General features: G+C 55.9%; 1 protein-coding gene across 10 annotated transcripts in view; it reads left to right on the top strand.

The window, feature by feature from the left end:
* The window catches only part of NFIX (nuclear factor I X), a 97,725-nt gene that overhangs the window by 53,173 nt on the left and 20,273 nt on the right, over positions 1-24,279 (top strand). For all 10 annotated transcript variants that reach the window (XM_060181814.1, XM_060181815.1, XM_060181810.1 and 7 more), the window contains exon 3: positions 24,163-24,225. In XM_060181814.1, the coding sequence (XP_060037797.1) occupies positions 24,163-24,225 (63 nt within the window). The remainder of the gene's footprint in view (positions 1-24,162; positions 24,226-24,279) is intronic.

Raw genomic sequence — 24,279 nt, 5'->3', positions numbered from 1 at the left:
GTGTGCCTGCATTACAAATCCACTGCTCCTGAAGGCTATTTCCCCCATTTCTGTTGCCCTTGTTATTATTGCTGTTGTTGTTGTTGTTGGCTAGGACAGAGAGAAACGGAGAGAAGAGGGGAAGACAGAGAGGGGGAGAGAAAGACAGACACCTGCAGACCTGCTTCACCGCCTGGGAAGCGACTCCCCTGCAGGTGGGGAGCCGGGGGCTCGAACTGGGATCCTTCTGCCGGTCCCTGTGCTTTGCGCCACGTGCGCTTAACCTGCTGCCAGCAAGGTAGATCACCTAGGCACTCCACTGCTTGTCACTGGAGTGACCTGGGTTTGAGCCTGCCTCCCCCCCACTGCACTGGGGGAATTTCAGTGTCTCCCTGTATCTCTGTCTCTCTATTTATGTCTCTTTCTGGCTGAAATAGTCATCCTGGGGCAGTGAAGCCCTGGTGAAACGAGAGAGAGAGAAAGAGAGAGAGAGATGACAGAGCAGCCCTGCCAGGTGGGACTGGAAACCGGAGCCTTGGGCCTTGGGCCTTGGGCCTGCACTCTACCACTGAGCTACCCCACCCACCAAGGAGGTCATCCTTTCCGCACCCCCAGGGACATGGTGCAGCTGATGGTGCTTCGTACAAGTACCAGGACTTGGTGTAGTTGACAGTGCACTCAATATAAGCACTACAATTTAGGGCCACTGAGAAGGGTGTTCAGTACAAGTACCATGGCTTGGTGCTATTGACAAGGCTGCTTAGTACAAGTACCCAGACTTGGTGCAGCTGACAGGGTGCTCAGTACAAGTACCCAGACTTGGTCCTCTTTTCACGGACAGAGTGACTGAGGTGGCTGCCCAGTCCATGTGTCCCCCTCCCCTGTCCGTGTCTCTTTCTCCCCGCTTAGACTCCTCCAGGTCCCCCTGGCTCCGTCCGCCGCCCCCCAGTCCCCGGGGGTGTGAGGATGGGGAGCCCACCCCCCTCCCTGAGTCCATTTTGAGCTCCGTCTCGCGTTCCCCGTAGAAAATGTCGGCTCCCACGGCACCGTGAACAGAGGTGCGGAGTGAGGCAGTGGCCGCCAGGAAGCACATTCCTTGGCCGAGCCAGACACCGCTGAGTGGGACCATGTGTGCCCGGGGCGGGGGAAGATCGCTCGCGTGCAGGGGGCCGGGGCTGGGGGAGGCACCCTGACTTTCCCTGCCACCCCAGAAAGAAAAATCGGGGAGGGAGGGCAGACCACAGTCCCTTCAGAACCGGCTGGCGGGTCCTCATTCTCTCTTGGACACTCTGACACGCAAGGACCCAGGTTCAAGCCCCCGCTCCCCACCTGCAGGGGGACAGCTTCCTGAGCGGTGGAGCAGGGCTGCGGGTGTCTGTCTGTCTCTCTCCTTCTCTATCTCCCTCTTCCCTGTCGATGTCTCCCTGTCTCTCTCCTTCTCTATCTCCCTCTTCCCTGTCGATGTCTCTCTGTCCCCAGTAAGATAAGAAATAAGTGATTTTCTTTATTTACTGAATGTTCGTAAGAAAGAGAGAACCAAACCTGAGAGCCTCACACTTGCAGGTCCTATGCTCCTCCACCGAGCTTCCTCCCGGGCCAAAGGACTCCCTCTCCCCTTTTCATGGCAGGGTAATATTCCATTGCACAGGCCTCCCACGTGTGGTCTGTCCAACCGTCTGTGGATGGACTTTGGGGACTGTGTGGGGGCTCATGGATGCTGTTCCGGGTGTGTGTGTGTGTGTGTGTGTGTGTGTGTGTGTATTTTTTGGAGGGTTGATGCCACTTTCGCTGCTCTGCCCCCTCCCCCGTCATGGGCATGAGTTTGGGGTGACCTGCCCCACCCCCGTGTGTCTCCAGGACCCCTACACACCACAGGCCCAGGGGTGCCCCAGCTCGGGGGATCCCCTCAGTGTGGGGGACCCTTGGGAAGCCTCACTTCCAATTCTTTCCTCCTCCTTTCCCCTAGGCCTGTTTCTGTGTGTGTCACGGTGGCATCTCTTGGGGCTCAAGCATGGGAGAGACAGAGACAGACATAGAAGAGAGAGACAGAGAGGAGAGAGAGACAGAGAGGAGAGAGACAGAGAGGAGAGAGACAGAGAGGAGAGACAGAGAGAGAGAGATATAGAGAGGAGAGAGAGGCAGAGAGGAGAGAGACAGAGAGGAGAGAGAGACAGAGAGAGAGAGATATAGAGAGGAGAGAGAGGCAGAGAGGAGAGAGGCAGAGAGGAGAGAGAGACAGAGAGAGAGAGACAGAGAGAGAGGAGAGAGACAGAGAGGAGAGAGACAGAGAGGAGAGAGACAGAGGAGAGAGACAGAGAGGAGAGAGACAGAGGAGAGAGACAGAGAGGAGAGAGACAGAGGAGAGAGACAGAGAGGAGAGAGACAGAGGAGAGAGACAGAGAGGAGAGAGACAGAGAGGAGAGAGACAGAGAGGAGAGAGACAGAGGAGAGAGACAGAGAGGAGAGAGACAGAGAGGAGAGAGACAGAGGAGAGAGACAGAGAGGAGAGAGACAGAGGAGAGAGACAGAGAGGAGAGAGACAGAGGAGAGAGACAGAGAGGAGAGAGACAGAGAGGAGAGAGACAGGAGAGAGACAGAGAGGAGAGAGACAGAGAGGAGAGAGACAGAGAGGAGAGAGACAGGAGAGAGACAGAGAGGAGAGAGACAGAGAGGAGAGAGACAGGAGAGAGACAGAGACAGTGGAGAAAGACAGGAGGGGAAGAAGGGGAGGGCTCGTGGGGGAGGAGCTCTGATGCTGTGGCCTCTCCCTCCATCTTTGTCTCTGTTCTCTTTCTCTGGCCTCTGTCTCTGTCACTCTTGTCTGTTTCTTCTGTCTCTTTCAGGTTCAAGCTCTTTGTCTCTGTCTCTCTCCTGTGTGTTCCTCTCTGTCCTCTCCTTTCCTGTCTCTCTCCTCTCTGTCTCTGTCTCTTTCCTCTGTCTGTATCTTTCTCCACTCTGTCTGTCTCCTATCTCTCCTGTCTCTGTCTCTCTCTCCTCTCTGTCTCTTTTCTCCACTCTCTCCTCTCTGTCTGTCTCTTTCCTCTGTCTCTGTCTTTCTCCACTGTCTCTGCCTCTCTCCTCTGTCTCTCTCCTCTCTGTCTCTCTCCTCTGTCTCTCTCCTCTCTGTCTCTCTCCTCTGTCTCTCTCCTCTCTATCTCTCTCCTCTCTGTCTCTCTCCTCTGTCTCTCTCCTGTCTCTCTCTCCTCTCTGTCTCTCTCCTCTCTATCTCTCTCCTCTCTGTCTCTCTCCTCTGTCTCTCCTCTCTACCTCTCTCTCCTCTCTGTCTCTCTCCTCTCTATTTCTCTCTCCTCTCTGTCTCTCTCTCCTCTGTCTCTCTCTCTCCTCTCTACCTCTCCTGCCTCTCTCTCCTCTCTGCCTCTCTCCTCTCTGTCTCTCTCCTCTCTGTCTCTCTCCTCTCTGTCTCTCTCCTCTCTGCCTCTCTCCTGTCTCTCTCCTCTGTCTCTCTCCTCTCTGTCTCTCTCCTCTCTGTCTCTCTCCTCTCTGTCTCTCTCCTCTCTGTCTCTCTCCTCTCCTGTCTCTCTCCTCTGTCTCTCTCCTCTCTGTCTCTCTCCTGTCTCTCTCCTCTGTCTCTCTCCTGTCTCTCTCCTCTGTCTCTCCTCTGTCTCTCTCCTCTCTGTCTCTCTCCTCTCTGTCTCTCTCCTCTCTGTCTCTCTCCTCTGTCTCTCTCCTCTCTGTCTCTCTCCTGTCTCTCTCTCCTCTCTGTCTCTCTCCACTCTCTCCTCTCTGTCTCTCTCCTGTCTCTGTCTCTCTCCACTCTGTCTCTGCCTCTCTCCACTCTCTCCTCTCTGTCTGTCTCTTTCCTCTGTCTCTCTCTTTCTTCTTCCCCTCCTCTCCCCTTCCCCATGCAGCACTGGGGCAAGCAGGTGCCCGCCTCCTGCTCCGGGTGGGTGGGGACTCTCCGGCTCTCAGGGGTCAGGTGGGAAGCCTCTCATGCAGCCTCAGGGCACGGGACTTGCACGCAGGAGGTCCCGGGTTCCAGCAGACAGAAATGTCATTTGGAGGCACTAGTAGCCACTGATGGTCCTTGCCTCTCTTTTTTGAGAGGGGGGTGTCTCTATAAGCCAGCTGCTGCTTTTCAATGTCCTTCTCACTTCAGAATCAGAGAGACAGAGACACAGAGCTTCCCCCATGTCTGTGGGGCACTCCCATGTGGTACCAGGGGCAGGGTTAACTAGGAGCCTGGGGGCTTTGAACCCCAGGCAGGGACACCCCACCTCTCTCCCGTGATCTCTTCTCCTCTCCTGCCTCCCCCATTCTCCGCCCCCCTGGCCCCCTAACCTGGCCCCCCGGGCCCCTTCCTCCCTCTTGGCAAAAGCTAGAGGAACCAGAAACAGACTTCCAGAAAAAAAAAAAAAATTTTTTTTTTTTTTTTGGTAAGTCTCCCAAACTTTTCCAGATGCTCAGAAACGGGGTGGTTGGGGGGGGGGTGGAGAGAGAACTCTCAAACTGCAGAAGTGGGGAATCATTCTTGGCGGAAAAGAGGGGGGTCCCCCGCCTCTGCCGGCACCCCCACCCCGTCTCACTCCCCATCCAGGGCGGGGGAGTGGTGCTCTCAGCAAAGTGATTGGGGGGGGGGGGGGTTCAGAAGGGTGGATTGGGGTGAAACACTGTCCTGGATTGGGGACTGGGATGAGGGGCTCCCTGAGTGTGTGTGGGGGGGATCCGTGCAGCTCTGAGGGGACCCTCCCTGCACCCCGACTTCCACCCACCCCTCACACCTCACCAGACAAAGGCCCCTTTGTGGCTGCCGGGCCAGGAGCCAGCCCAGAATTCCTGAGCTCTGACCCGGCTCCTCCCCGCCTGCCCGCCCCCCCCCCCAGCCCTGCCTGCCCCCCTTCCGAGTCTCCCCCTCGCCCCTGTCTGCCGTGGAGTGGAGGACTTTGGCGAGCCCCCCTGAGGCCCAAGTAGATACAGGACATGGAAAAATGGGCCCCCCCCAGTCACCAGGCAGACCCCCACCCAGCTCCCTGCCTGCCCCATGCTCCCCCCACCTCCCGGGAAGGCTCCATTTTCTTTCCCCGGGCCCGGTTGTCTCAAGCCTGCCTCCTGCACCCCCCTATTCCACCCTCCCCATATATAATGCCCCCCAGCTCCACACTTCCCCCTTGAAACAGCTATGGGGTACCCCCACCCACATGGGGTGAGACCGTAGGGTAAAGCTGGGGTCCTTGCAAAGAAGGGGGCTGGGGTGGGGCTCAGGGAGGGAGCCCCAGGAGCTGGCAGGGCTTTGGGGGGCCTGGGCGGTGTTGTTGGGGGGTCTTGGAAGGTTCTAAAGACAATGTGGCAGTTACCCCCCCCCCCATCACGCAGACACGGTCCTCCCAGATGATGCCCCAGCTCACCTCCCAGCCCCTGTGGGTGTCGTCCCCCCCGCCCCGCCGTGAAAAATGTTCATGATTTAGAAAGAGACATAGACGTAGGCTTTTCCCTTCCCTTCCCTTCCCTTCCCTTCCCTTCCCTTCCCTTCCCTTCCCTTCCCTTCCCTTCCCCTTCCCCTTCCCCTTCCCCTTCCCCTTCCCCTTCCCCTTCCCCTTCCCCTTCCCCTTCCCTTCCCTTCCCTTCCCCTTCCCCTTCCCCTTCCCCTTCCCCTTCCCCTTCCCCTTCCCCTTCCCCTTCCCTTCCCTTCCCTTCCCCTTCCCCCTTCCCTTCCCTTCCCCTTCCCCCTTCCCTTCCCTTCCCTTCCCTTCCCTTCCCTTCCCCTTCCCCTTCCCTTCCCCTTCCCCTTCCCCTTCCCCCTTCCCTTCCCTTCCCTTCCCTTCCCCTTCCCCTTCCCCCTTCCCTTCCCTTCCCTTCCCCCTCTCCCTCTCCCTCTCCCTCTCCCTCTCCCTCTCCCTCTCCCTCTCCCTCTCCCTCTCCCTCTCCCTCTCCCTCTCCCTCTCCCTCTCTTGCTCTCCCTTTCTCTCTCCCTCTCTCTCCTGCCTTTTACAAGCTGGCAACTTTCAGGAACTTTCCAGTGATTCTTCCTGACCTCGTGATGGGTGGAGCTCTTCTCTCTCCTCTCTCTCTCTCTCTCTTCCATTCTCTTCATGTCTCTCTGTCTCTCTCCCTTCCTCTCTCTCTGTCCTTTCTCCCCCTCTCAGTCTGTCTCTCCCTCTTGCTCTCTGTTCCTTCTCTCTCCCTCCTTTCTCTGTCTCTCTCCTTCTCCTCTATCTCTGTCTCTTGCCCCTTCTCTGTTATCTCCCTCTCTCCTCTCTCTTTGTCTCTGTCTTTTGCCCTCTCTCTGTTCCCCCTCTCTGTGTCTCTCTGTCTCTCTCCTTCTCTATCCTTTCCTCTCTCTGTTCCCCCTCTCTGTGTCTCTCTGTCTCTCTCCTTCTCTATCCTTTCCTCTCTCTGTTCCCCCTCTCTGTGTCTCTCTGTCTCTCTCCTTCTCTATCCTTTCCTCTCTCTGTTCTCCCTCTCTGTGTCTCTCTGTCTCTCTCCTTCTCTATCCTTTCCTCTCTCTGTTCCCCCTCTCTGTGTCTCTCTGTCTCTCTCCTTCTCTATCCTTTCCTCTGTATGTTCTCCCTCTCTGTGTCTCTCTGTTTCTCTCCTTTCCTCTGTGTGTTCCCCCCTCTGTCTCTCTCTGTCTCTCTCCTTGTCTCTCTCCTTGTCTCTCTGCCTCTCTCTCTCTCTCATAATTCCTCCCCCCAGCCACAATCACAGCCTTAAGGACCCTCCCGCCTCTGCTCATCCCCAGCCTCCCCAGAATGTCTGACATATCCCTTCAGCCCCCCCCACTCCCTCCAGTCCTGGGGGACCCCCCCAGCCCAGCAGCCTCCCCCCTTCCTGCAGCCCTGGGACCCCAATCTTCCCAGTGTCTGGGGAGGGCGTAAGGGGTGGTGTGAGCTCAGGGGCTTGGCATGTGCCCCCCCCACTCCCCCCACACCACATGTGCCCCCCGGGCCCCCCAGCCTGAGCCAGGACATTGAACACCCCCCTTCCCGGCTCCAAGAGGCCTTCAGTGAGGGGGATGCAGGCCAAGCCAAGGGCACAGAGCTGGGGTTTGGGGTGCCACCCTGTCCTGCTGTCCCTGGCGGTTTTTTTTGGGGGGTCCCCTCTCCACCACCCAGACTCCCAGACTCTATGCAAGAGGATCAGTTCAGGGGGCCTGTCGGGGTGCCTAGGATCTGGGGGGAGCCTCCCCCACGGTGATAACTGTGGGTCTCCTCACATCTGGGGTCCTCCCTCAACACCTCCAAACCCTCTGAGCATCTCTCCTGCCCCTGGGCTTCCCAGGATGGACCTTGGGGACCCCCGCCAGGTGGGAAAGGAGACACAGGACAGAGCCCCCACTTTCCCCGGCCCCTGTGTGAAAGACAGCAAGTTGGGTTTGAGGGACCCCTGGCACCCCAGCCTTCAGAGCCCCTGATTGGTAAGGGGTGATCTCTCTCTGTGTGTCTCTGTCTCTCTCTGTCTCTCTTCTCTCTCTGACCACTGGGGTTTCACCACTCTGGGAAGACTTTTCCAACTACAGTGAGAGATGAGAGTCAGGGAGGAGGAGGAGGAGGAGGAGGAGGAAGACAGAGTGGGCCACGCGCAAAATTTGCAGGCCCGAGGTTCCAGGTTTGAGCCCTGTCCCCAACGCAGTGGAGGAAGCAGCTTTGGGCATGTGATTTCTCTTATCTCTGAAAAAAATAGCAAAATAGAAACAAAGTGGGGAACCTTCTCCAGCACCCCAAGTCCAGCCTGAAGGCCTGGGACTCCCTCCCTTCACCCTGGTGGGGCACCTCTCCTCTCAAACCCACTTTCCAGGCTGCTGGGGAGCCCCAGGACTTGGAGGCTTCCAGCAAGTGTCTGGAAGCTGCAGGCAGAGAAGACAGCCCCCTCATCTCCCTGTCAACACCCCCAAATTACGGGGCTGGGCTGGCGGGGGAGCTGGGGGTGGGGGGAGGAGGGTGTCTGATTGTTTACTTAATTAAAAATAAATAACAATTTGCCACTGTTACCAGCCTCCCATGGGGGCGGGTGGGGAGCTGATAGGGCTCCCCGATTCCTGCCGAGAGTCTGTGAGTCCGTGGGTGCTGGGACCTCCAGGGACCCCCCAGGGCCTTGGGGCCTGGATGGGAGGGCCCACCTGCGGGCAGGGGGGAGTGTGGCGGGTATCAAGGTTCCGGGGGAGGGGGGGCAGCTTTTGCCTGGCTTTGTCTCCTCCAGCGTCTGCCCCAAGGTTTCTCCATTCATTCTGTCACCTCCATTTCCTGTTCCACTTTAGGGTCTCACCAATGCCTTTTTCTCCCCCCCCCCAGTTTTTAAAAAATATTTATTTATTCCCTGTTGTTGCCCTTGATGTAGTTATTGTTGTAGTTATTATTGTTGTCGTTGTTGTTGGATAGGACAGAGAGAAATGGAGAGAGGAGGGGAAGACAGAGAGGGGGAGAGAAAGACAGACACCTGCAGACCTGCTTCACCGCCTGGGAAGCGACTCCCCTGCAGGTGGGGAGCTGGGGGCTCGAACCGGGATCCTTACACCGGTCCTTGTGCTTTGTGCCATGTGCACTTAACCCGCTACGCTACCACCCGACTCCCTTTAAATTGTTTTACTGTTTTATTATCTCCTTGTGTATTTTGTTCCTATTTATTATTGTTATTATTACTAATTATTTTTGCCTCCAGGGTTATCGCTGGGGCTTGGTGCCGGCACTAGGAATCCACTGCTCCTGGAGGCCGTTTTTCCCATTTTACTGGACAGGACAGAGAGACATTGAGAGAGGAAGGGGGGACAGAGACAGAGAGACACCTGCTGCCCTGCTCCACTGCTCAGGAAACCTCCCCCCTGCAGGTGGTGAGCCAGGAATTTGAACCGGGGTCCTTGTGCCTGGCAACATGTGTGCTCAACCTGATACACTACAGCCTGGATACTAAGTTTATTCGTTATTAATGAGGAGAGAGAGAAGCAGAGCCTCCCTCAGGCACCTGTGATGCCGGAGAGCCCAGTGCTCTAACCACTGCACCCTCTCCAGGGCCCCCAACTAGGCAGATACCTGGTGGGGGGGTGGCATTTGTCCCCCCCCCCACACACACACACACACACAGACACACACACACAGCTGGGTTTCGGGATTCAAGGCCTGGGGTGTGTGTGTCTGAGATGCTGTCCGGCTTGGAGGGGGGTCCTCGGCTGGGGGAGTCCAGGCCCCAGTTTTTCCTGGGGGGGTCAGTCCTGATTCCTGCATTTCTCCGTATGGGGGGGCAGGGGCCCGGGGCGGGCCTCACCTCCTCTAACCTCCCTGTAGGAACAAAGGGCCCTTTCTCCCGCCCGCAGGAGGAGGGTGTGGTCGTCTAACCACTGCGGTTTCTTCTTCCTGCTCTTTTTATTTATATATTATTATATGGATTTTCTCTCCTCTCTCTCTCTCTCCTCTTTGCCCCTCCTGCTTCCACTCTCACTGGGTACAACACACTCACGCCATGATTTAGACCTCTCCCCAACCTGCCCCTGGTACCACCTGGAAGAAGCTTGTAGCACTGGAGGAAGCTCGATGCTGTGGTTTCTTTGCCTCAGGTCCCTCTCATTCTGAGGCAAAAAACAGGAAAACGTTTCAGGCCCGCAGTGGTGAGTTGCCGCAGGCAGGCTGGAAGGCCTCTGCACCACTGAAAGGAGAGAGAGAAAAAGAGAGAGAGGAAGGAAAGGACTGATTTTGTTTCACAAAAGAGAAGTAGCTTGGGAGTCGGGCATAGCGCAGCGGGTTAAACGCACGTGGCACAAAGCTCAAGGACCAGCATAAGGATCCCGGTTCTAGCCCCCCCCCCACTCCCCACCTGCAGGGGAGTCGCTTCCCAGGCGGTGAAGCAGGTCTGCAGGTGTCTGTCTTTCTCTCCCCCTCTCTGTCTTCCCCTCCTCTCTCCATGTCTCTCTGTCCTAGCCAACGACGACACCAACAACAATAATAACCACAACAAAAAAGGAAATAAATATTTTTTAAAAATCTAAAAAAATAAAAATAAAAAAAAAAAGAAGGGAGAAGTAGATTGACTGGAAGTCCAGATTACACACCTGGGATTCCTGGTTCGATCCCTGGTAGCATGTGTGATGCTCTGGGGGTGTCCCCCCCCCTCTCTCTCCCTCTGTCTCTCTCTGTCTCTCTCTGCTTGCAGGGTTATTATTGGGGCTCAGTGCCAGCACTATGAATCCATTGCTCCCCCATTTTATTGGATAGAGACAGAAATCGAGAGAGGAGGGGGAGACAGAGAGAGACACTTGTAGCCCTGCTTCACTGCTCATGAAGCTACCTCCCCCTGCAGGCAGAGAGAGCTGGGGGCTCGAACCCAGATCCTAGTGCAATGTGACTAAATATATATATATATATATATATATATATATATATCAGTAAAACAAATGTTTGCTTATTTTTCAAAATAAAATGAAACTCAAGCATGAGGCCCCAGGTTCAATCCCCGGCACCACCAGAAGCGAGAGCTGAGCAGGGATCAGGTCTCCTCTCTCTCTCTTCTCTCTCTCTCTCTGTATCTCACATTAAAATAGATAAATAAAATATTGAAAAGATAAATAATTAAATCTTTTAAAGAAAAAAAATCTAAACGGCACAGAGAGAACCAGTGTCACCAGCGCCCTTCGGGGATCGAACCCTAGACCCAACGTTTGCAAACACCCAGGCTGGACCTCCCCACCCCACCCCAGCTCCGCCAAGGTGGGACCAGCGGGAGGGGCGGAGCCACAGGGAGGGGCGGGGCCAGAGGGCTGTGGCCGGTGGGCGTGGCCGGCGGCGGGGCGGGGCTTCCTCCCTCCCAGGGGCGCGCAGTCAGTGTTGACTCGCTGCGCCACCTAGCAGCGGCAGCGGGAACTGCAGCTCCTCCCCAATCTTTTTAATTTATTATTTTTTGGGGAGTGGGGGAGGGGGGTTTGAGTTGCACCAGCCACGCAGGGGTGAGAAGCCGGGTGTCAGTTTTGTCCCCTTCCTGTAGCCTGGGGAGCCTCGGGGTGTCGTCAAGGCTGATGTAGAGCCCCCCCCCACTTTTCCAAGCTGGGCCCCTTGGTGTCACCCCAGTTAATGGATTGATGTCTTCAGTGGATTCCTGGTGGGAGAGAGAGAGAGTCAAAGTCCCACATGGTCAGCTCAGGTGGAGGAGGCGGAGATAGCACAGCACGCGCAGGCCTGTGTCCCCGGGTTCAATGCCCAGCACTGCAGGTGCTGGAGGGATGGGCGCTGTCTCTTTCTCATTATTTTTTTTTTAATATTTATTTATTCCCTTTTGTTGCCCTTGTTATTTTTATTGTTGTAGTTATTAATGTTGTTATTGATGTCTTTCTCATTCTTAATACTTACATAGGAGGCAGGAAGATAGTGTACCTGGTAGAATGCACACTTTCCATGCATGAGGCCCTGGACTTGAGCCCTGGCACAACATGGGAGCCCAGGGAGGGTGGGCAGGGCTGTGGGTCTCTCCTCTCTCAGCACCATGGACAGCACCCAGGGAGCCCATGGAGGGTGGGCAGGGCTGTGGGGTCTCTCCTCTCTCAGCACCATGCACAGCACCCAGGGAGCCCATGGAGGGTGGGCAGGGCTGTGGGGTCTCTCCTCTCTCAGCACCATGGACAGCACCCAGGGAGCCCATGGAGGGTGGGCAGGGCTGTGGGGTCTCTCCTCTCTCAGCACCATGCACAGCACCCAGGGAGCCCATGGAGGGTGGGCAGGGCTGTGGGGTCTCTCCTCTCTCAGCACCATGCACAGCACCCAGAGAGCCCCATGGAGGGTGGGCAGGGCTGTGGGGTCTCTCCTCTCTCAGCACCCTGCACAGCACCCAGAGAGCCCCATGGAGGGTGGGCAGGGCTGTGGGGTCTCTCCTCTCTCAGCACCCTGCACAGCACCCAGGGAGCCCAGGGAGGGTGGGCAGGGCTGTGGGGTCTCTCCTCTCTCAGCACCATGGACAGCACCCAGGGAGCCCATGGAGGGTGGGCAGGGCTGTGGGGTCTCTCCTCTCTCAGCACCCTGCACAGCACCCAGAGAGCCCCATGGAGGGTGGGCAGGGCTGTGGGGTCTCTCCTCTCTCAGCACCCTGCACAGCACCCAGAGAGCCCCATGGAGGGTGGGCAGGGCTGTGGGGTCTCTCCTCTCTCAGCACCCTGCACAGCACCCAGAGAGCCCCATGGAGGGTGGGCAGGGCTGGTGGGTCTCTCCTTTCTCAGCACCCTGCACAGCACCCAGGGAGCCCATGGAGGGTGGGCAGGGCTGTGGGGTCTCTCCTCTCTCAGCACCCTGCACAGCACCCAGGGAGCCCCATGGAGGGTGGGCAGGGCTGTGGGGTCTCTCCTCTCTCAGCACCCTGCACAGCACCCAGGGAGCCCATGGAGGGTGGGCAGGGCTGTGGGGTCTCTCCTCTCTCAGCACCCTGCACAGCACCCAGGGAGCCCCATGGAGGGTGGGCAGGGCTGTGGGGTCTCTCCTCTCTCAGCACCATGCACAGCACCCAGGGAGCCCATGGAGGGTGGGCAGGGCTGTGGGGTCTCTCCTCTCTCAGCACCATGCACAGCACCCAGGGAGCCCATGGAGGGTGGGCAGGGCTGTGGGGTCTCTCCTCTCTCAGCACCCTGCACAGCACCCAGGGAGCCCATGGAGGGTGAGCTGGGCTGTGGGGTCTCTCCTCTCTCAGCACCATGCACAGCACCCAGAGAGCCCCATGGAGGGTGGGCAGGGCTGTGGGGTCTCTCCTCTCTCAGCACCATGCACAGCACCCAGGGAGCCCATGGAGGGTGGGCAGGGCTGTGGGGTCTCTCCTCTCTCAGCACCATGCACAGCACCCAGAGAGCCCCATGGAGGGTGGGCAGGGCTGTGGGGTCTCTCCTCTCTCAGCACCCTGCACAGCACCCAGGGAGCCCCATGGAGGGTGGGCAAGGCTGTGGGGTCTCTCCTCTCTCAGCACCATGCACAGCACCCAGGGAGCCCATGGAGGGTGGGCAGGGCTGTGGGGTCTCTCCTCTCTCAGCACCAGGCACAGCACCCAGGGAGCCCATGGAGGGTGGGCAGGGCTGTGGGGTCTCTCCTCTCTCAGCACCAGGCACAGCACCCAGGGAGCCCATGGAGGGTGGGCAGGGCTGTGGGGTCTCTCCTCTCTCAGCACCAGGCACAGCACCCAGGGAGCCCATGGAGGGTGGGCAGGGCTGTGGGGTCTCTCCTCTCTCAGCACCATGCACAGCACCCAGGGAGCCCCATGGAGGGTGGGCAGGGCTGTGGGGTCTCTCTTCTCTCAGCACCATGAACAGCACCCAGGGAGCCCATGGAGGGTGGGCAGGGCTGTGGGGTCTCTCTTCTCTCAGCACCATGCACAGCACCCAGGGAGCCCATGGAGGGTGGGGCAGGGCTGTGGGGTCTCTCCTCTCTCAGCACCATGCACAGCACCCAGGGAGCCCATGGAGGGTGGGGCAGGGCTGTGGGGTCTCTCCTCTCTCAGCACCAGGCACAGCACCCAGGGAGCCCCATGGAGGGTGGGCAGGGCTGTGGGGTCTCTCCTCTCTCAGCACCCTGCACAGCACCCAGGGTGCCCCATGGAGGGTGGGCAGAGCTGTGGGGTCTCTCCTCTCTCAGCACCAGGCACAGCACTCAGGGAGCCCATGGAGGGTGGGCAGGGCTGTGGGGTCTCTCCTCTCTCGTCGTCGTTGTTGGCTAGGACAGAGAGAAATGGAGAGAGGAGGGGAAGACAGAGAGGGGGAGAGAAAGACAGACACCTGCAGACCTGCTTCACCGCCTGGGAAGCGACTCCCCTGCAGGTGGGGAGCCGGGGCTCGAACCAGGATCCTTATGCCGGTCCTTGTGCTTTGCGCCACGTGCGCTTAACCCGCTGCGCTACTGCCCGACTCCCCCTTCTCTTAACTTTTGTCCTCTGCCTTTATTTCATTTTGTCTGTTTTTTTTTTTTTTTTTTTTTTTTGCGGGGAGAGGTCTTGTAATACTGGGGTTTTTCCAGCCCCCACCCCGCTCCAGCCCGGCTCCTGTGTGTCCTGGGTTGGCCCTGTTTCTGTCCCTTTACCCTCACCAAGGGTGGGAACACTATTAATAGCCAGGGAGCGGCTGGGGGTGGAGGCAGGAGTGTCTGGCCCCAACCTGCCCGGGGGCAGAATTGGCAGCAGTGGGGGGGGGGGTATCACGGGGCAGGAGTGGGGGGGGAGCTCTACCTCCAGCCCAGCCCTCAAGCCCCCCCCCTTCCGTTGTGGTTTCCCACTGCTGTGGGGTAGGGCAGGCTGTGGTCTGTGTGGGGGGAGAAACCGGGGGACGCTGAGTTTGCTCCCACTTTGTCAAAACCCCAGCGGCTGTGTGTGGTGCTCCAAAGTGGTGCTAGGGCTCGAACCCAGGGCCTCATCCATAGGAAGGTGGGCACTCTACTGGGTAAGCTATCTCCTGGCCCCTGGCCCAGGGGAATGATCACAGGAGCTTACACATGTGTGATTTTCCTGTCTCTTTCTCACCTTTCCTTCTTGAGAGGGAGGCTAAAATGGTAGGCAGATACAGAACAGAGACGCTGCATCCCTGGCACCATATGGTAGGACCATGGACAGCGCCAGAGGAAGCTCCATGGTTGGTAGAACTGTGTTATGGTATCTCTCTCTCTCTCTCTTCTGGGTAACATTTAAATAAATTGGGGCTGGGAGATAGCTCATCTGCCAGAGGGCACACCTTCTCCTGCGAGAGGACCAGGGTTCGAGTCCTGACCACGTATGGAAGCATGAGAGGTTCTGTCCTGTCTCTGTTTCTCTCTGTGTGTCTCTCTCCCTAACTTAAAAAAAGAGAGAGAGGGAGTCGGGCGGTAGCACAGCAGGTTAAGCACAGGTGGCGCAAAGCACAAGGACCGGCCTAAGGATCCCGGTTCGAGCCCCCGGCTCCCCACCTGCAGGGGAGTCGCTTCCCAGGCGGTGAAGCAGGTCTGCAGGTGTCTGTCTTTCTCTCCCCCTCTCTGTCTTCCCCATCCTCTCTCCATTTCTCTCTGTTCTATCTAACAACAAGTACAACAATGAAACAACAAGGGTAACAAAAGGGAATAAATAAATATTTAAATAGAGAAAGAAAGAAAGAAAGGGGGGCCCAGCGGAGGGCTTGCTCAGTGGAGCTAATGTTTTAGCATATGCACAAGGACCCGGGTTCCCAGTCCCCACCTGCAGGAGGAAAGAAGCTTCATGAGAGGTGGTGTCTCTCTGTCTCCCCCTTCTCCCTCAATTTCTCTCTGCCTCTATCCAGTAATAAATAAATAAAATTTTTTTCAACATTAAAATCATCAGAAGAACTGGACCAAGTTGGTGATTCTACTGGGTGGAGGGGGTCCATGCTGGGGATCCCCCCACACATGCCCCCCCACAACCTCCCTAGAGCCAGGTCCCTGGAAGAGCACCGCCTGGCGTATTTCTGGCTATTCCAGATGCCCGTGGGAGGAGGGCTGGATGTGGCAGGTGAAGCCGGGTTGGGGGGGGTCCTTCCTGCTGATAGAGGTTCCCCTCTGCCTCCTCCCAGGGCCCATGAGGAGAATGTGTCCCCCAAAAAACATGTTAGAGATGCCAAGAGGGGGGGTTGGAGGATGAGGTGGGGGGAGAGGGGCTCAGTGCCAAGACTGCAGAGAGAGAAAGGAGAGGGGGAAGAGAGAAGAGGGAGAGAAAGATGAGGGGGAGAGGGAAAGAGAGGAGAGGGGAAGAGAGAGGAGAAATAAAGAGAGGAAAGAGGGAGTCGGGGGGTAGCCAGCGGGTTAAGCGCAGGTGGTGCAAAGCGCAGGGACCGGCTTAAGAATCCCGGTTCGAGCCCCCGGCTCCCCACCTGCAGGGGAGTCGCTTCCCAGGCGGTGAAGCAGGTCTGCAGGTGTCTGTCTTTCTCTCCCCCTCTCTGTCTTCCCCTCCTCTCTCCATTTCTCTCTGTCCTATCCAACAACAACCACATCAATAACCATAACAATAATAACTACAAAAATAAAACAAGGGCAAAAGCAAAGGGAAAATGAATAAATAAATATAAAAAAAGATAGGAAAAAGAGAGAGAGAGAGGAGGAAGAGAAAGAAGAGAGAGAAATAGAGAAGGGGGAATAGAGATAGGAGGAGAGAGAGAGAAAGAGAGGTGAGAGGGGGAAAGGGAAAGAGAGGAGAAAGGGAGAGGAGAGATAAAGAGAGAAAAGGGAGAGATAGAGGAGGAAGAGAAAGGAGAGGAAGATGAGAGGGAGAAGAGAGAGGGAGAGGAGAGGAAGAGGAAAGGGGAAGAGAGAAAGAGGAGAGAGAAAGAGCAGGGAAAGAGGGGGAAGAGATGAAGATAGAGATAGAGAGAGAGAGAGAGAGAGACAGCAGCCAGAAATAGATTTGGGGGAGGCAGAGGGATGGAAGAAACTGGAGCGCGGTGTCAGAGTAGGGGGTCTAGGCCCAAGAAGGCCGTCTTGGGGCATTGGGGGGGGTTCTCTGGCTGCAAGCAGACCCCCATCCCACACGGCCAGACGTTAACTGAGGCCATCCCAGCGTGGCAACCCCCTTACCCTTTTCAGTTGGGTCTCCTGGTCTTCTCTCGCTCTTTTTTTTCTGGAAGCTTCTGGCTGTGGCGAGAGTCAAGGACCCACCCAGCTTTGTGTTGTTGGGTGGGAAGGAGGGGGGGGGCTGTGTTGGGGTTCGCTTCCCATCTTAGCTGGCATTGAATTGGGGCTCCCCATTACCACTGCAAAGGCTCTGAGGACACAGACCACCATCACCTCCATCACCACCACCCCCCAAAAAAAAATTCTAGGGTTCGACTGAGGCCGTCTGTCTCTCAGCCTCTATTCCCTGAAGCCACGGATGGAAGAGATTGGGGGGCTTCCCCCCTCCTTTGCTGGCAGGGGCACAGCACTGCAGAGAGAGATAAAGGGTCTTGGTGGCTTTGTTTGTTCAGCTGGTGATGCCGATAAGCCCCGTTCAGCCCCATCAAAGGGGTACAGCCAGCAGGCTGGGGGGGACCCCACTAGGGAAAGGGTATCCTGATGATGGGGAGGAGTGGGGGCTTCCTCCTGTCTGCCCCCCACCTCCAGACCTGGCATATGTCTCATCCTCTCTCTCTCTCTCGGGAGGAGACATGAAATTTGGGGAGCCTCTCCATATCTATGTGTGGAGGGGGTAGGAAGTATTTTATTGATGTGTTCATATTGATTTGTTCTGTTAACTTAAAAAAATATTTTCTTGACTGATTGATTTGGATAGAGATAGATTTCAAGAGGAGAGAGGGAGAGACAGAGAGATACCTGCAGCCCTGCTCTCCACCCCACCCTGCGCTCCCCCGAAGGTGGGGACCAGAGGCTTGAACCCGAACCGGGGGTCTTTGAACATGGTGGCCTGTGAACTCAACCAGGTGTACCACTGCCTGGCATGTCCTTATTGATTTATCTCAAGGTTGATTTGTGATTTATCTTGTGTGGGTGTGTGTGTGGGGGGGTTGAATGTGTAAGAGTGAGGCTGCAGGGTTCGAGCCCAGGAGTCACCCGAAAAGAGACTCTCCATTCCGGCTTAGTTCCATGTTAATTTTTTTTTTCTGGGGTTGGGGGTGGCCAGGGAGACGGCACAGGGATTCCTGCACCTGAGGCTCTGAGGTCCTAGGTTCAATCCCCAGCACCACCAGCGGCTTGCTCTTTCTCTCTCTCTCTCTCTCTCTCTCTCTCTCTCCTATTTATCTACCTACCTACCTATCATCTAGCTCTCTCATCAAACACATAAAGAATTTTTTTTTGACACCAAGGTGGTATCTTTTTAAACAATTTTCTTAAAGTTTTAATTTAATTTATTTATTTATTCCCTTTTGTTGCCCTTGTTGTTTTATTGTTGTAGTTATTGTTGTTGTTATTGATGTCATTGTTGTTAGGACAGAGAGAAAAGGAGAGAGGAAGGAAGGAAGACAGAGAGGGGGAGAGAAAGACAGACACCTGCAGACCTGCTTCACCGCCTGGGAAGCGACTCCCCTGCAGGTGGGGAGCCAGGGGCTCGAACCGGGATCCTCACTCAGGTCCCTGTGCTTTGCACCACATGCGCTTAACCTGCTGCGCTACCGCCTGACTCCCCCAAGGTTTTTTTTTGGTTTTTTTTTTTGCCTCCAGGTTTATTGCTGGGGCTCGATGCCTGCGCTATGAATCCACTGCTCCTGGAGACTATTTTTTCCCCTTTTGTTGCCTTTGTTTATCATTGTTGTTGTTGTTATTGCTGTCGTTGTTGTTAAATAGGACAGACAGAGAGAAATGGAGAGAGGAGGGGAAGACAGAGAGGGGGAGAGAAAGACAGACACCTGCAGACCTGCTTCACCGCCTGGGAAGCGACTCCCCTGCAGGTGGGGAGCCGGGGGCTCGAACCGGGATCCTTACGCCGGTCCTTGTGCCTCGTACCATGTGTGCTTAACCCGCTGCACTATCACCCGGCCCCCCACATAAATGAAATATTACAAAGACTGTCCTGCCTGAGGCTCTGAGGTCCCAGGTTCGATCTCCAGCACCAGCGTCAGCCAGAGCTGAGCAGGGCTCTGGTCTCTGTCTGTCTGTCTGTCTGTCTTCTGTCTTTCATACAAAATACAGGGGCTGGGGAGATAGTATGACGGTTCTGCAAAGAGGCTCTGAGGCCCCAGGTTCAATCCCTTGTACCACCATCAGCCAGAGCCTTGCAGGACTCTGGGAAAATAAATATATATAAATAACAAAGTAATATAAATACTTGGAAAGTAATAATTCTCACTGCCAGAATTTTCACCTACACACCTGCACCAATGCTAGTGGCCTCAATTTTTTCTTTCTTTGAGACACAGAGAGAGACCGTAGTCCCACTCATGAAGTTTCCACACATGTCCTGCTCTGTGTGGTGGCCGGCTGCCTGAACCCATGCCCTCCCCCAGCTCAGCTGTCTCCTGGGCCTTCAACTGGTCGGTGTATCAGCTCTGAAGAGAAGCAGAGCCGCCCTCTGGTACCTGCCCGGCCGGGGCTCGAACCTGGGATCTCCTGCTCGAGAGTCCAGCTCACTAACCACTGCGCTCCCTCCCAAGCTGCCCTTTCTTTGTCCCATTATTTAGTTCTTTCTTTTTTTTTTTAAAGATTTTATTTATTTATTAATGAAGAAGATAGCAGGAGAGAGAAAGAACCAGACATCACTCTGGCACATGTGCTGCTGGGGATCAAACTCAGGACCTCATGCTTCAGAGTCCAAAGTTTTATCATTGTGCCACCTCCCAGACCACTATTTAGTTCTTTCTTTCATTCTTTCTTCTTTTTTTTTTCTTCCCTCCAGGGTTATTGCTGGAGCTCAGTGCCTGCACCATGAATCCACTGCTCCTGGAGGCCATTTTTTTCCTCTTTTGTTACCCTTGTTCTTTATCGTTGTTGTTGATGATGTTGTCATTGTTGTTCGATAGGACAGAGAGAAATGGAGAGAGGAGGGAAAGACAGAGAGAGGGAGAGACAGACAGACACCTGCAGACCTGCTTCACCGCCTGGGAAGCGACTCCCCTGCAGGTGGGGAGCCGGGGGCTCGAACCGGATCCTCCCGCCGGTCCCTGCGCTTTGTGCCACGTGTGTTTAACCTGCTGCGCTACCGCCTGACCCCTAGTTCTTTCTTTTTTAAAGATTTGAATGAATCCTCTTTCTCTCCCTCTCCCCCCTCACTTTTTCACAAGAGAGGCCAGAGCACCTGGCAAAGGGCAATACGAGATCTCGAACCTGAGATGCCCGGCGGCGTGTGCCACCCCCCAGGGCTAGAGGGGTGCTGGGTGCCACTGGGGGTGGCTCCTGGGGTCCCAAGACCCTACAAGGCTGAGGCCCCCCACACCTGGTACTGGGGCCTGAGGACAGGGCTGGCCTGTTGCCCTCTGCCCCTGTCTCCTGCACCCCCTTTACACATATCCCTGTCCCCCTGTCCCTCTGTCCACTGTCCACCTGTCCATTGTCCTCCTGTCTCCCTGTCTCCCTTTCTCCTTGTTCTTCTGTCCCCGTCTCCCTGTCCCTCTGTCCCCTTGTCCCTCTGTCCATTGTCCCCCTGTCTCTTTGTCCCCCTATCCCCTTGTCCTCCTGTCCCCCTGTCTCCCTGTCCCCTTGTCCTCCTGTCCCCCTGTCCCCCTGTCTCCCTTTCTCCTATCCCCTTGTCTCCCAGTCCACCGATCCCCCGTCCCCTTGTCCCCAGTCCCCTTGTCCCCCTGTCCATTGTCCTCCTGTCTCCCTGTCTCCCTGTCCCCTTGTCCTCCTGTCCCCTGTCTCCCTGTCCCCTTATCCTCCTGTCTCCCTGTCTCCCTGTCCCCTTGTCCTCCTGTCCCCTGTCTCCCTGTCCCCTTATCCTCCTGTCTCCCTGTCTCCCTGTCCCCTTGTCCTCCTGTCCCCCTGTCTCCCTTTCTCCTATTCCCTTGTCTCCCAGTCCACCAATCTCCTGTCCCCTTGTCCCCCAGTCCCCTTGTCCCCCTGTCCATTGTCCTCCTGTCTCCCTGTCTCCCTGTCCCCTTGTCCTCCTGTCCCCCTGTCTCCCTTTCTCCTATTCCCTTGTCTCCCAGTCCACCAATCTCCTGTCCCCTTGTCCCCCAGTCCCCTTGTCCCCCTGTCCATTGTCATCCTGTCCCCCTGTCTCCCTGTCCCCTTGTCCTCCTGTCCCCCTGTCTCCCTTTCTCCTATCCCCTTGTCTCCCTGTCCACCGATCCCCTGCCCCCTTGTCCCCCAGTCCCCTTGTCCCCCTGTGCATTGTCCTCTTGTCCCCCTGTCCCCCATCCCCCTGTCCTCTGTCCCCGGGTCAGGCTGTCTTCCCAGAGCCGTGCTCCTTTGTCCCCGAGAGCGTTGCCAGCCGGGTGGCACCGTAGGGACACCAGCCGTAAGATGGCTGCCAAGGCTAAGATGGCTGCCAAGGCTAAGATGGCTGCCAGCCGCAGCGGTGCCACCCGCCAACCCCCCCCCCCGCCCTGTCAGCTCGCTCGCTCTGTTTCTCTGTCCCTCCGCCCTCACTCTTTCTCGTCTCTCTCTTTCTCTCTCTCTGTCTCTCTCTCTCCTCTGTCCCTTCTCCCTGGTTCTTTCTCTCTCTCCTCACTCACTGTCTCCTCTCTCTCCTTTCTCTCTCTGTCCTCTCCCTCATTCTTTGTCTTCATTCTCTCTCCTCTCTCGATCCCTGTCTCTCCCTTTCTCCTGCTTTCTCTCTAATCTCTCTCCTCCTCCTCCTCCTCCTCCTCCTCCTCCTCCTCCTCCTCTCTCTTCCTCTCCCTCTCTCGGTTTCTCATCTCTCTCCTGCACCCTTTCTCTCTGTCTCTCATTGTCTTCTCTCGTTCTTTTTTATTTTTTTTGAGATTTTATTTATTGATTTATGAAGAAGATAGGGAGGGAGGGAGAGAGAGAGAAGAGAGAGAAAGAGAGGGAGAACCAGACATCACTCTGGTCCATTTGCCGCCATGTGTTAAACTCAGGACCTCATGCTTGAGAGTCCAACGCTTTATCTACTGCGCCACCTCCCAAACCTCTCTCCTCCTTATTCTTTTTCTCTCCAAACTCTGTCATCTCTCTTCTCTCTCACACCCTCTGTCTCTCTCTTTGTCCTTTTGTTTTTTGCCTCTTGTCCTACTCTCCCTTTTTTTTTAAAGTTTATAGTTACATTTTATTTCTTAGGATAGAGACAGAGAAACAGAGAGGAGGGGGAGATAGAGACCCCTGCAGCCCTGCTTCACCACTTGTGAAGTTTTCCCCCAGCAGGTGGGGACCAGGGGCTCAAACTCAGGTCCTTGCATGTGGTAACATATGCACTTAGCTGGACGCACCACCATCAGGCCCCCAGAAGTAAATCATGTGTGTGTGTTTGTGTGTGTGTGTGTGTGTGTGTGTGTGTGTGTGTATGTGTGAAGTTGATTATTTAAAGTCAATAAATTTCATGTAAGGGGGAGTCGAGCGGTAACGCAGCTGGTTAAGTAAGTGCACATGGCACGAAGCACAAGGACCAGCGTAAGGATCCAGTTCGAGCTCCCCGGGCTCCCCACCTGCAGGGGCGTCGCTTCCCAGGCGGTGAAGCAGGTCTGCAGGTGTCTGTCTTTCTCTCCCCCTCTCTGTCTTCCCCTCCTCTCTCCATTTCTCTCTGTCCTATCCAACAACGACGACATCAATAAAAACTACAACAATAAAACAAGGACAACAAAAGGGAAAAAAATGGCCTCCAGGAGCAGTGGATTCGTGGTGTAGGCACTGACCCCCAGCAAGAACCCTGGAGGCAAAAAAAAAAAAAAAAGGAAGGAAGGAGAAAAATCATGTAAAGAACTGCATCACACGTAAATCCTTTTTTCATTGGACATTTTATTTTTATTTATTTATTTTTAGTTGATTTAACAGAATTAAGTCTTAAGCAGCTGAGGAAGGGTCTCAGTGGGTAAAGTATTGGACTCTCAACCCTGAGGTCCTGAGTTCTGGTCCCAGCATCGCAGGTGCCAGAGGGAGGCTCTGCTCCTCTCTCTTTTTCTCTCCCTCTCTTTCTCCTTCTCTCTCCATCCTAAAAACAAAAAAGGATGAGCGCACACATTCCAGCGCACAAGGACCCAGGTTTAAGCCCCTGGTCCCCACCTGCCAGGGGGAAAGCTTTGCAAGTGGTGAAGCAGGGCTGCAGGTGTCTGTCTGTCTCTCTCCCTCTCTCTCTCCCCTTCCCCTCTCTTTATTTATTTATTTATTTTCCCTCTTGTTGCCCTTGTTTGTTATTGTTATTGTAATCATTATTGTTGTTGTTATTGATGTCGTTGTTGTTGGATAGGACAGAGAGAAATGGAGCGAGGAGGGGAAGACAGAGAGAGGGAGAGAAAGACAGACACCTGCAGACCTGCTTCACCGCCTGGGAAGCGACTCCCCTGCAGGTGGGGAGCCAGGGGCTCAAACCGGGATCTTTATGCCGGTCCTTGCGCTTCAAACCACATGCACTTACTTAACCAGCTGCGCTACCATCTGACCCCCTTCCCTTCCCCTCTCAGTTTCTCTCTGTCTCTATCCAACAATAAGTAGATAAAAATATTTTTTAGGGAGTCGGGTGGTAGCACAGCGGGTAAAGCGCACGTGGTACGAAGTGCAAGGACCAGTGTAAGGATCCCGGTTCGAACCCCCGGCTCCCCACCTGCAGGGGAGTCGCTTCCCAGGCGGTGAAGCAGGTCTGCAGGTGTCTGTCTTTCTCTCCCCGTCTCTGGTCTCTGTCTTCCCCTCCTCTCTCCATGTCTCTCTGTCCTATCCAACAACAACAATAACTACATCAATAAAAAACAAACAAGGGCAACAAAAGGGAATAAATTTATTTTAAAAAATTAAAAATCTTAAAAATATTTTTAGTACATAAAATAAAAATTAAAAAGAACATCATGGTCTCAGGCAGGCTGGGGGTGGGGCATGGCAGGGAAGCCTAGAGTGTGTCACCTGCCTTGACGGGGGTGGTGATCCCCGTCTCTGGGAGGCTTCTGGCTGCAGTGTGCCCTGCTCTCCTCCGGCTGAGTTGTGGGGGGCTCCTCCCCGGGCGGCTGGCTGGATCCAGAGTGCTGGCACCCCCCCAGATGCTCACCCTCCCAGCCCCCCCCCAGTCTGCCCATGTGTGTAGGGGGGTTCCCCAAACCCAGCCACAGCCTCCACCCACTTCACAATGGGCTCTTGTGTCGGGGGTCTCTTGTGCCAGCTGGGGCACGGGGCCCCTGGGTCGGGCCAGACAGCCTGGCATGGAGCAGCTGGCCCCGGGGAGGGGGGCGTCCCCCCGTTGCCAGGCGCCCGAGGTGGGTGAGATGGGGCTTGAGGGGAGCCCCCCTCTCGTGAACCCACTGAGGCGTCCCTCCGGTTGTTTGGAGGGGTGGTGAGGGTGCCGACTCCCCTGTACTGGGGGCTGTGTCCCTGGGGAGAAAGGGAGGGGGTGGTCCTGGGGTAGGGTGACCTCTACCAGTGTCTGTGGGTGCTTTGGCCTCGAACTTCCTTTTTTTTTTTTCCCTCTTTTGTTGCCCTTGTTGTAGCTTCCTTGTGGTTATTATTATTGCCCTTGTTGACGCAATTCGTTGTTGGATAGGACAGAGAGAAATGGAGAGAGGAGGGGAAGACAGAGAGGGGGAGAGAAAGACAGACACCTGCAGACCTGCTTCACCGCCTGGGAAGCGACTCCCCTGCAGGTGGAGACCCGGGGGCTCGAACCGGGATCCTTAAGCCGGTTCCTGCGCCTTGCGCCACATGCGCCCGACCCGCTGCGCCACCGCCCGGACCCCCTCGAACTTCCTTCTTACCGCGCTCATTTTCATGCCTCCCACAGAATCCGGACAATCAGACAGTTCGAACCAGCAAGGGGACGCTGATATCAAACCGCTGCCCAATGGTAAAGCACCTCCCGCGGGGGGGGGGGGGTCCTCTCTGCACAGCTGGGGGCAGC

The sequence above is a fragment of the Erinaceus europaeus genome, chromosome 23 (assembly GCF_950295315.1).
Source record: "Erinaceus europaeus chromosome 23, mEriEur2.1, whole genome shotgun sequence".
Taxonomy (NCBI): domain Eukaryota; kingdom Metazoa; phylum Chordata; class Mammalia; order Eulipotyphla; family Erinaceidae; genus Erinaceus; species Erinaceus europaeus.
Note: the sequence above shows the minus strand (reverse complement) of the source record. Positions and strands in the feature narration are given on the sequence as shown.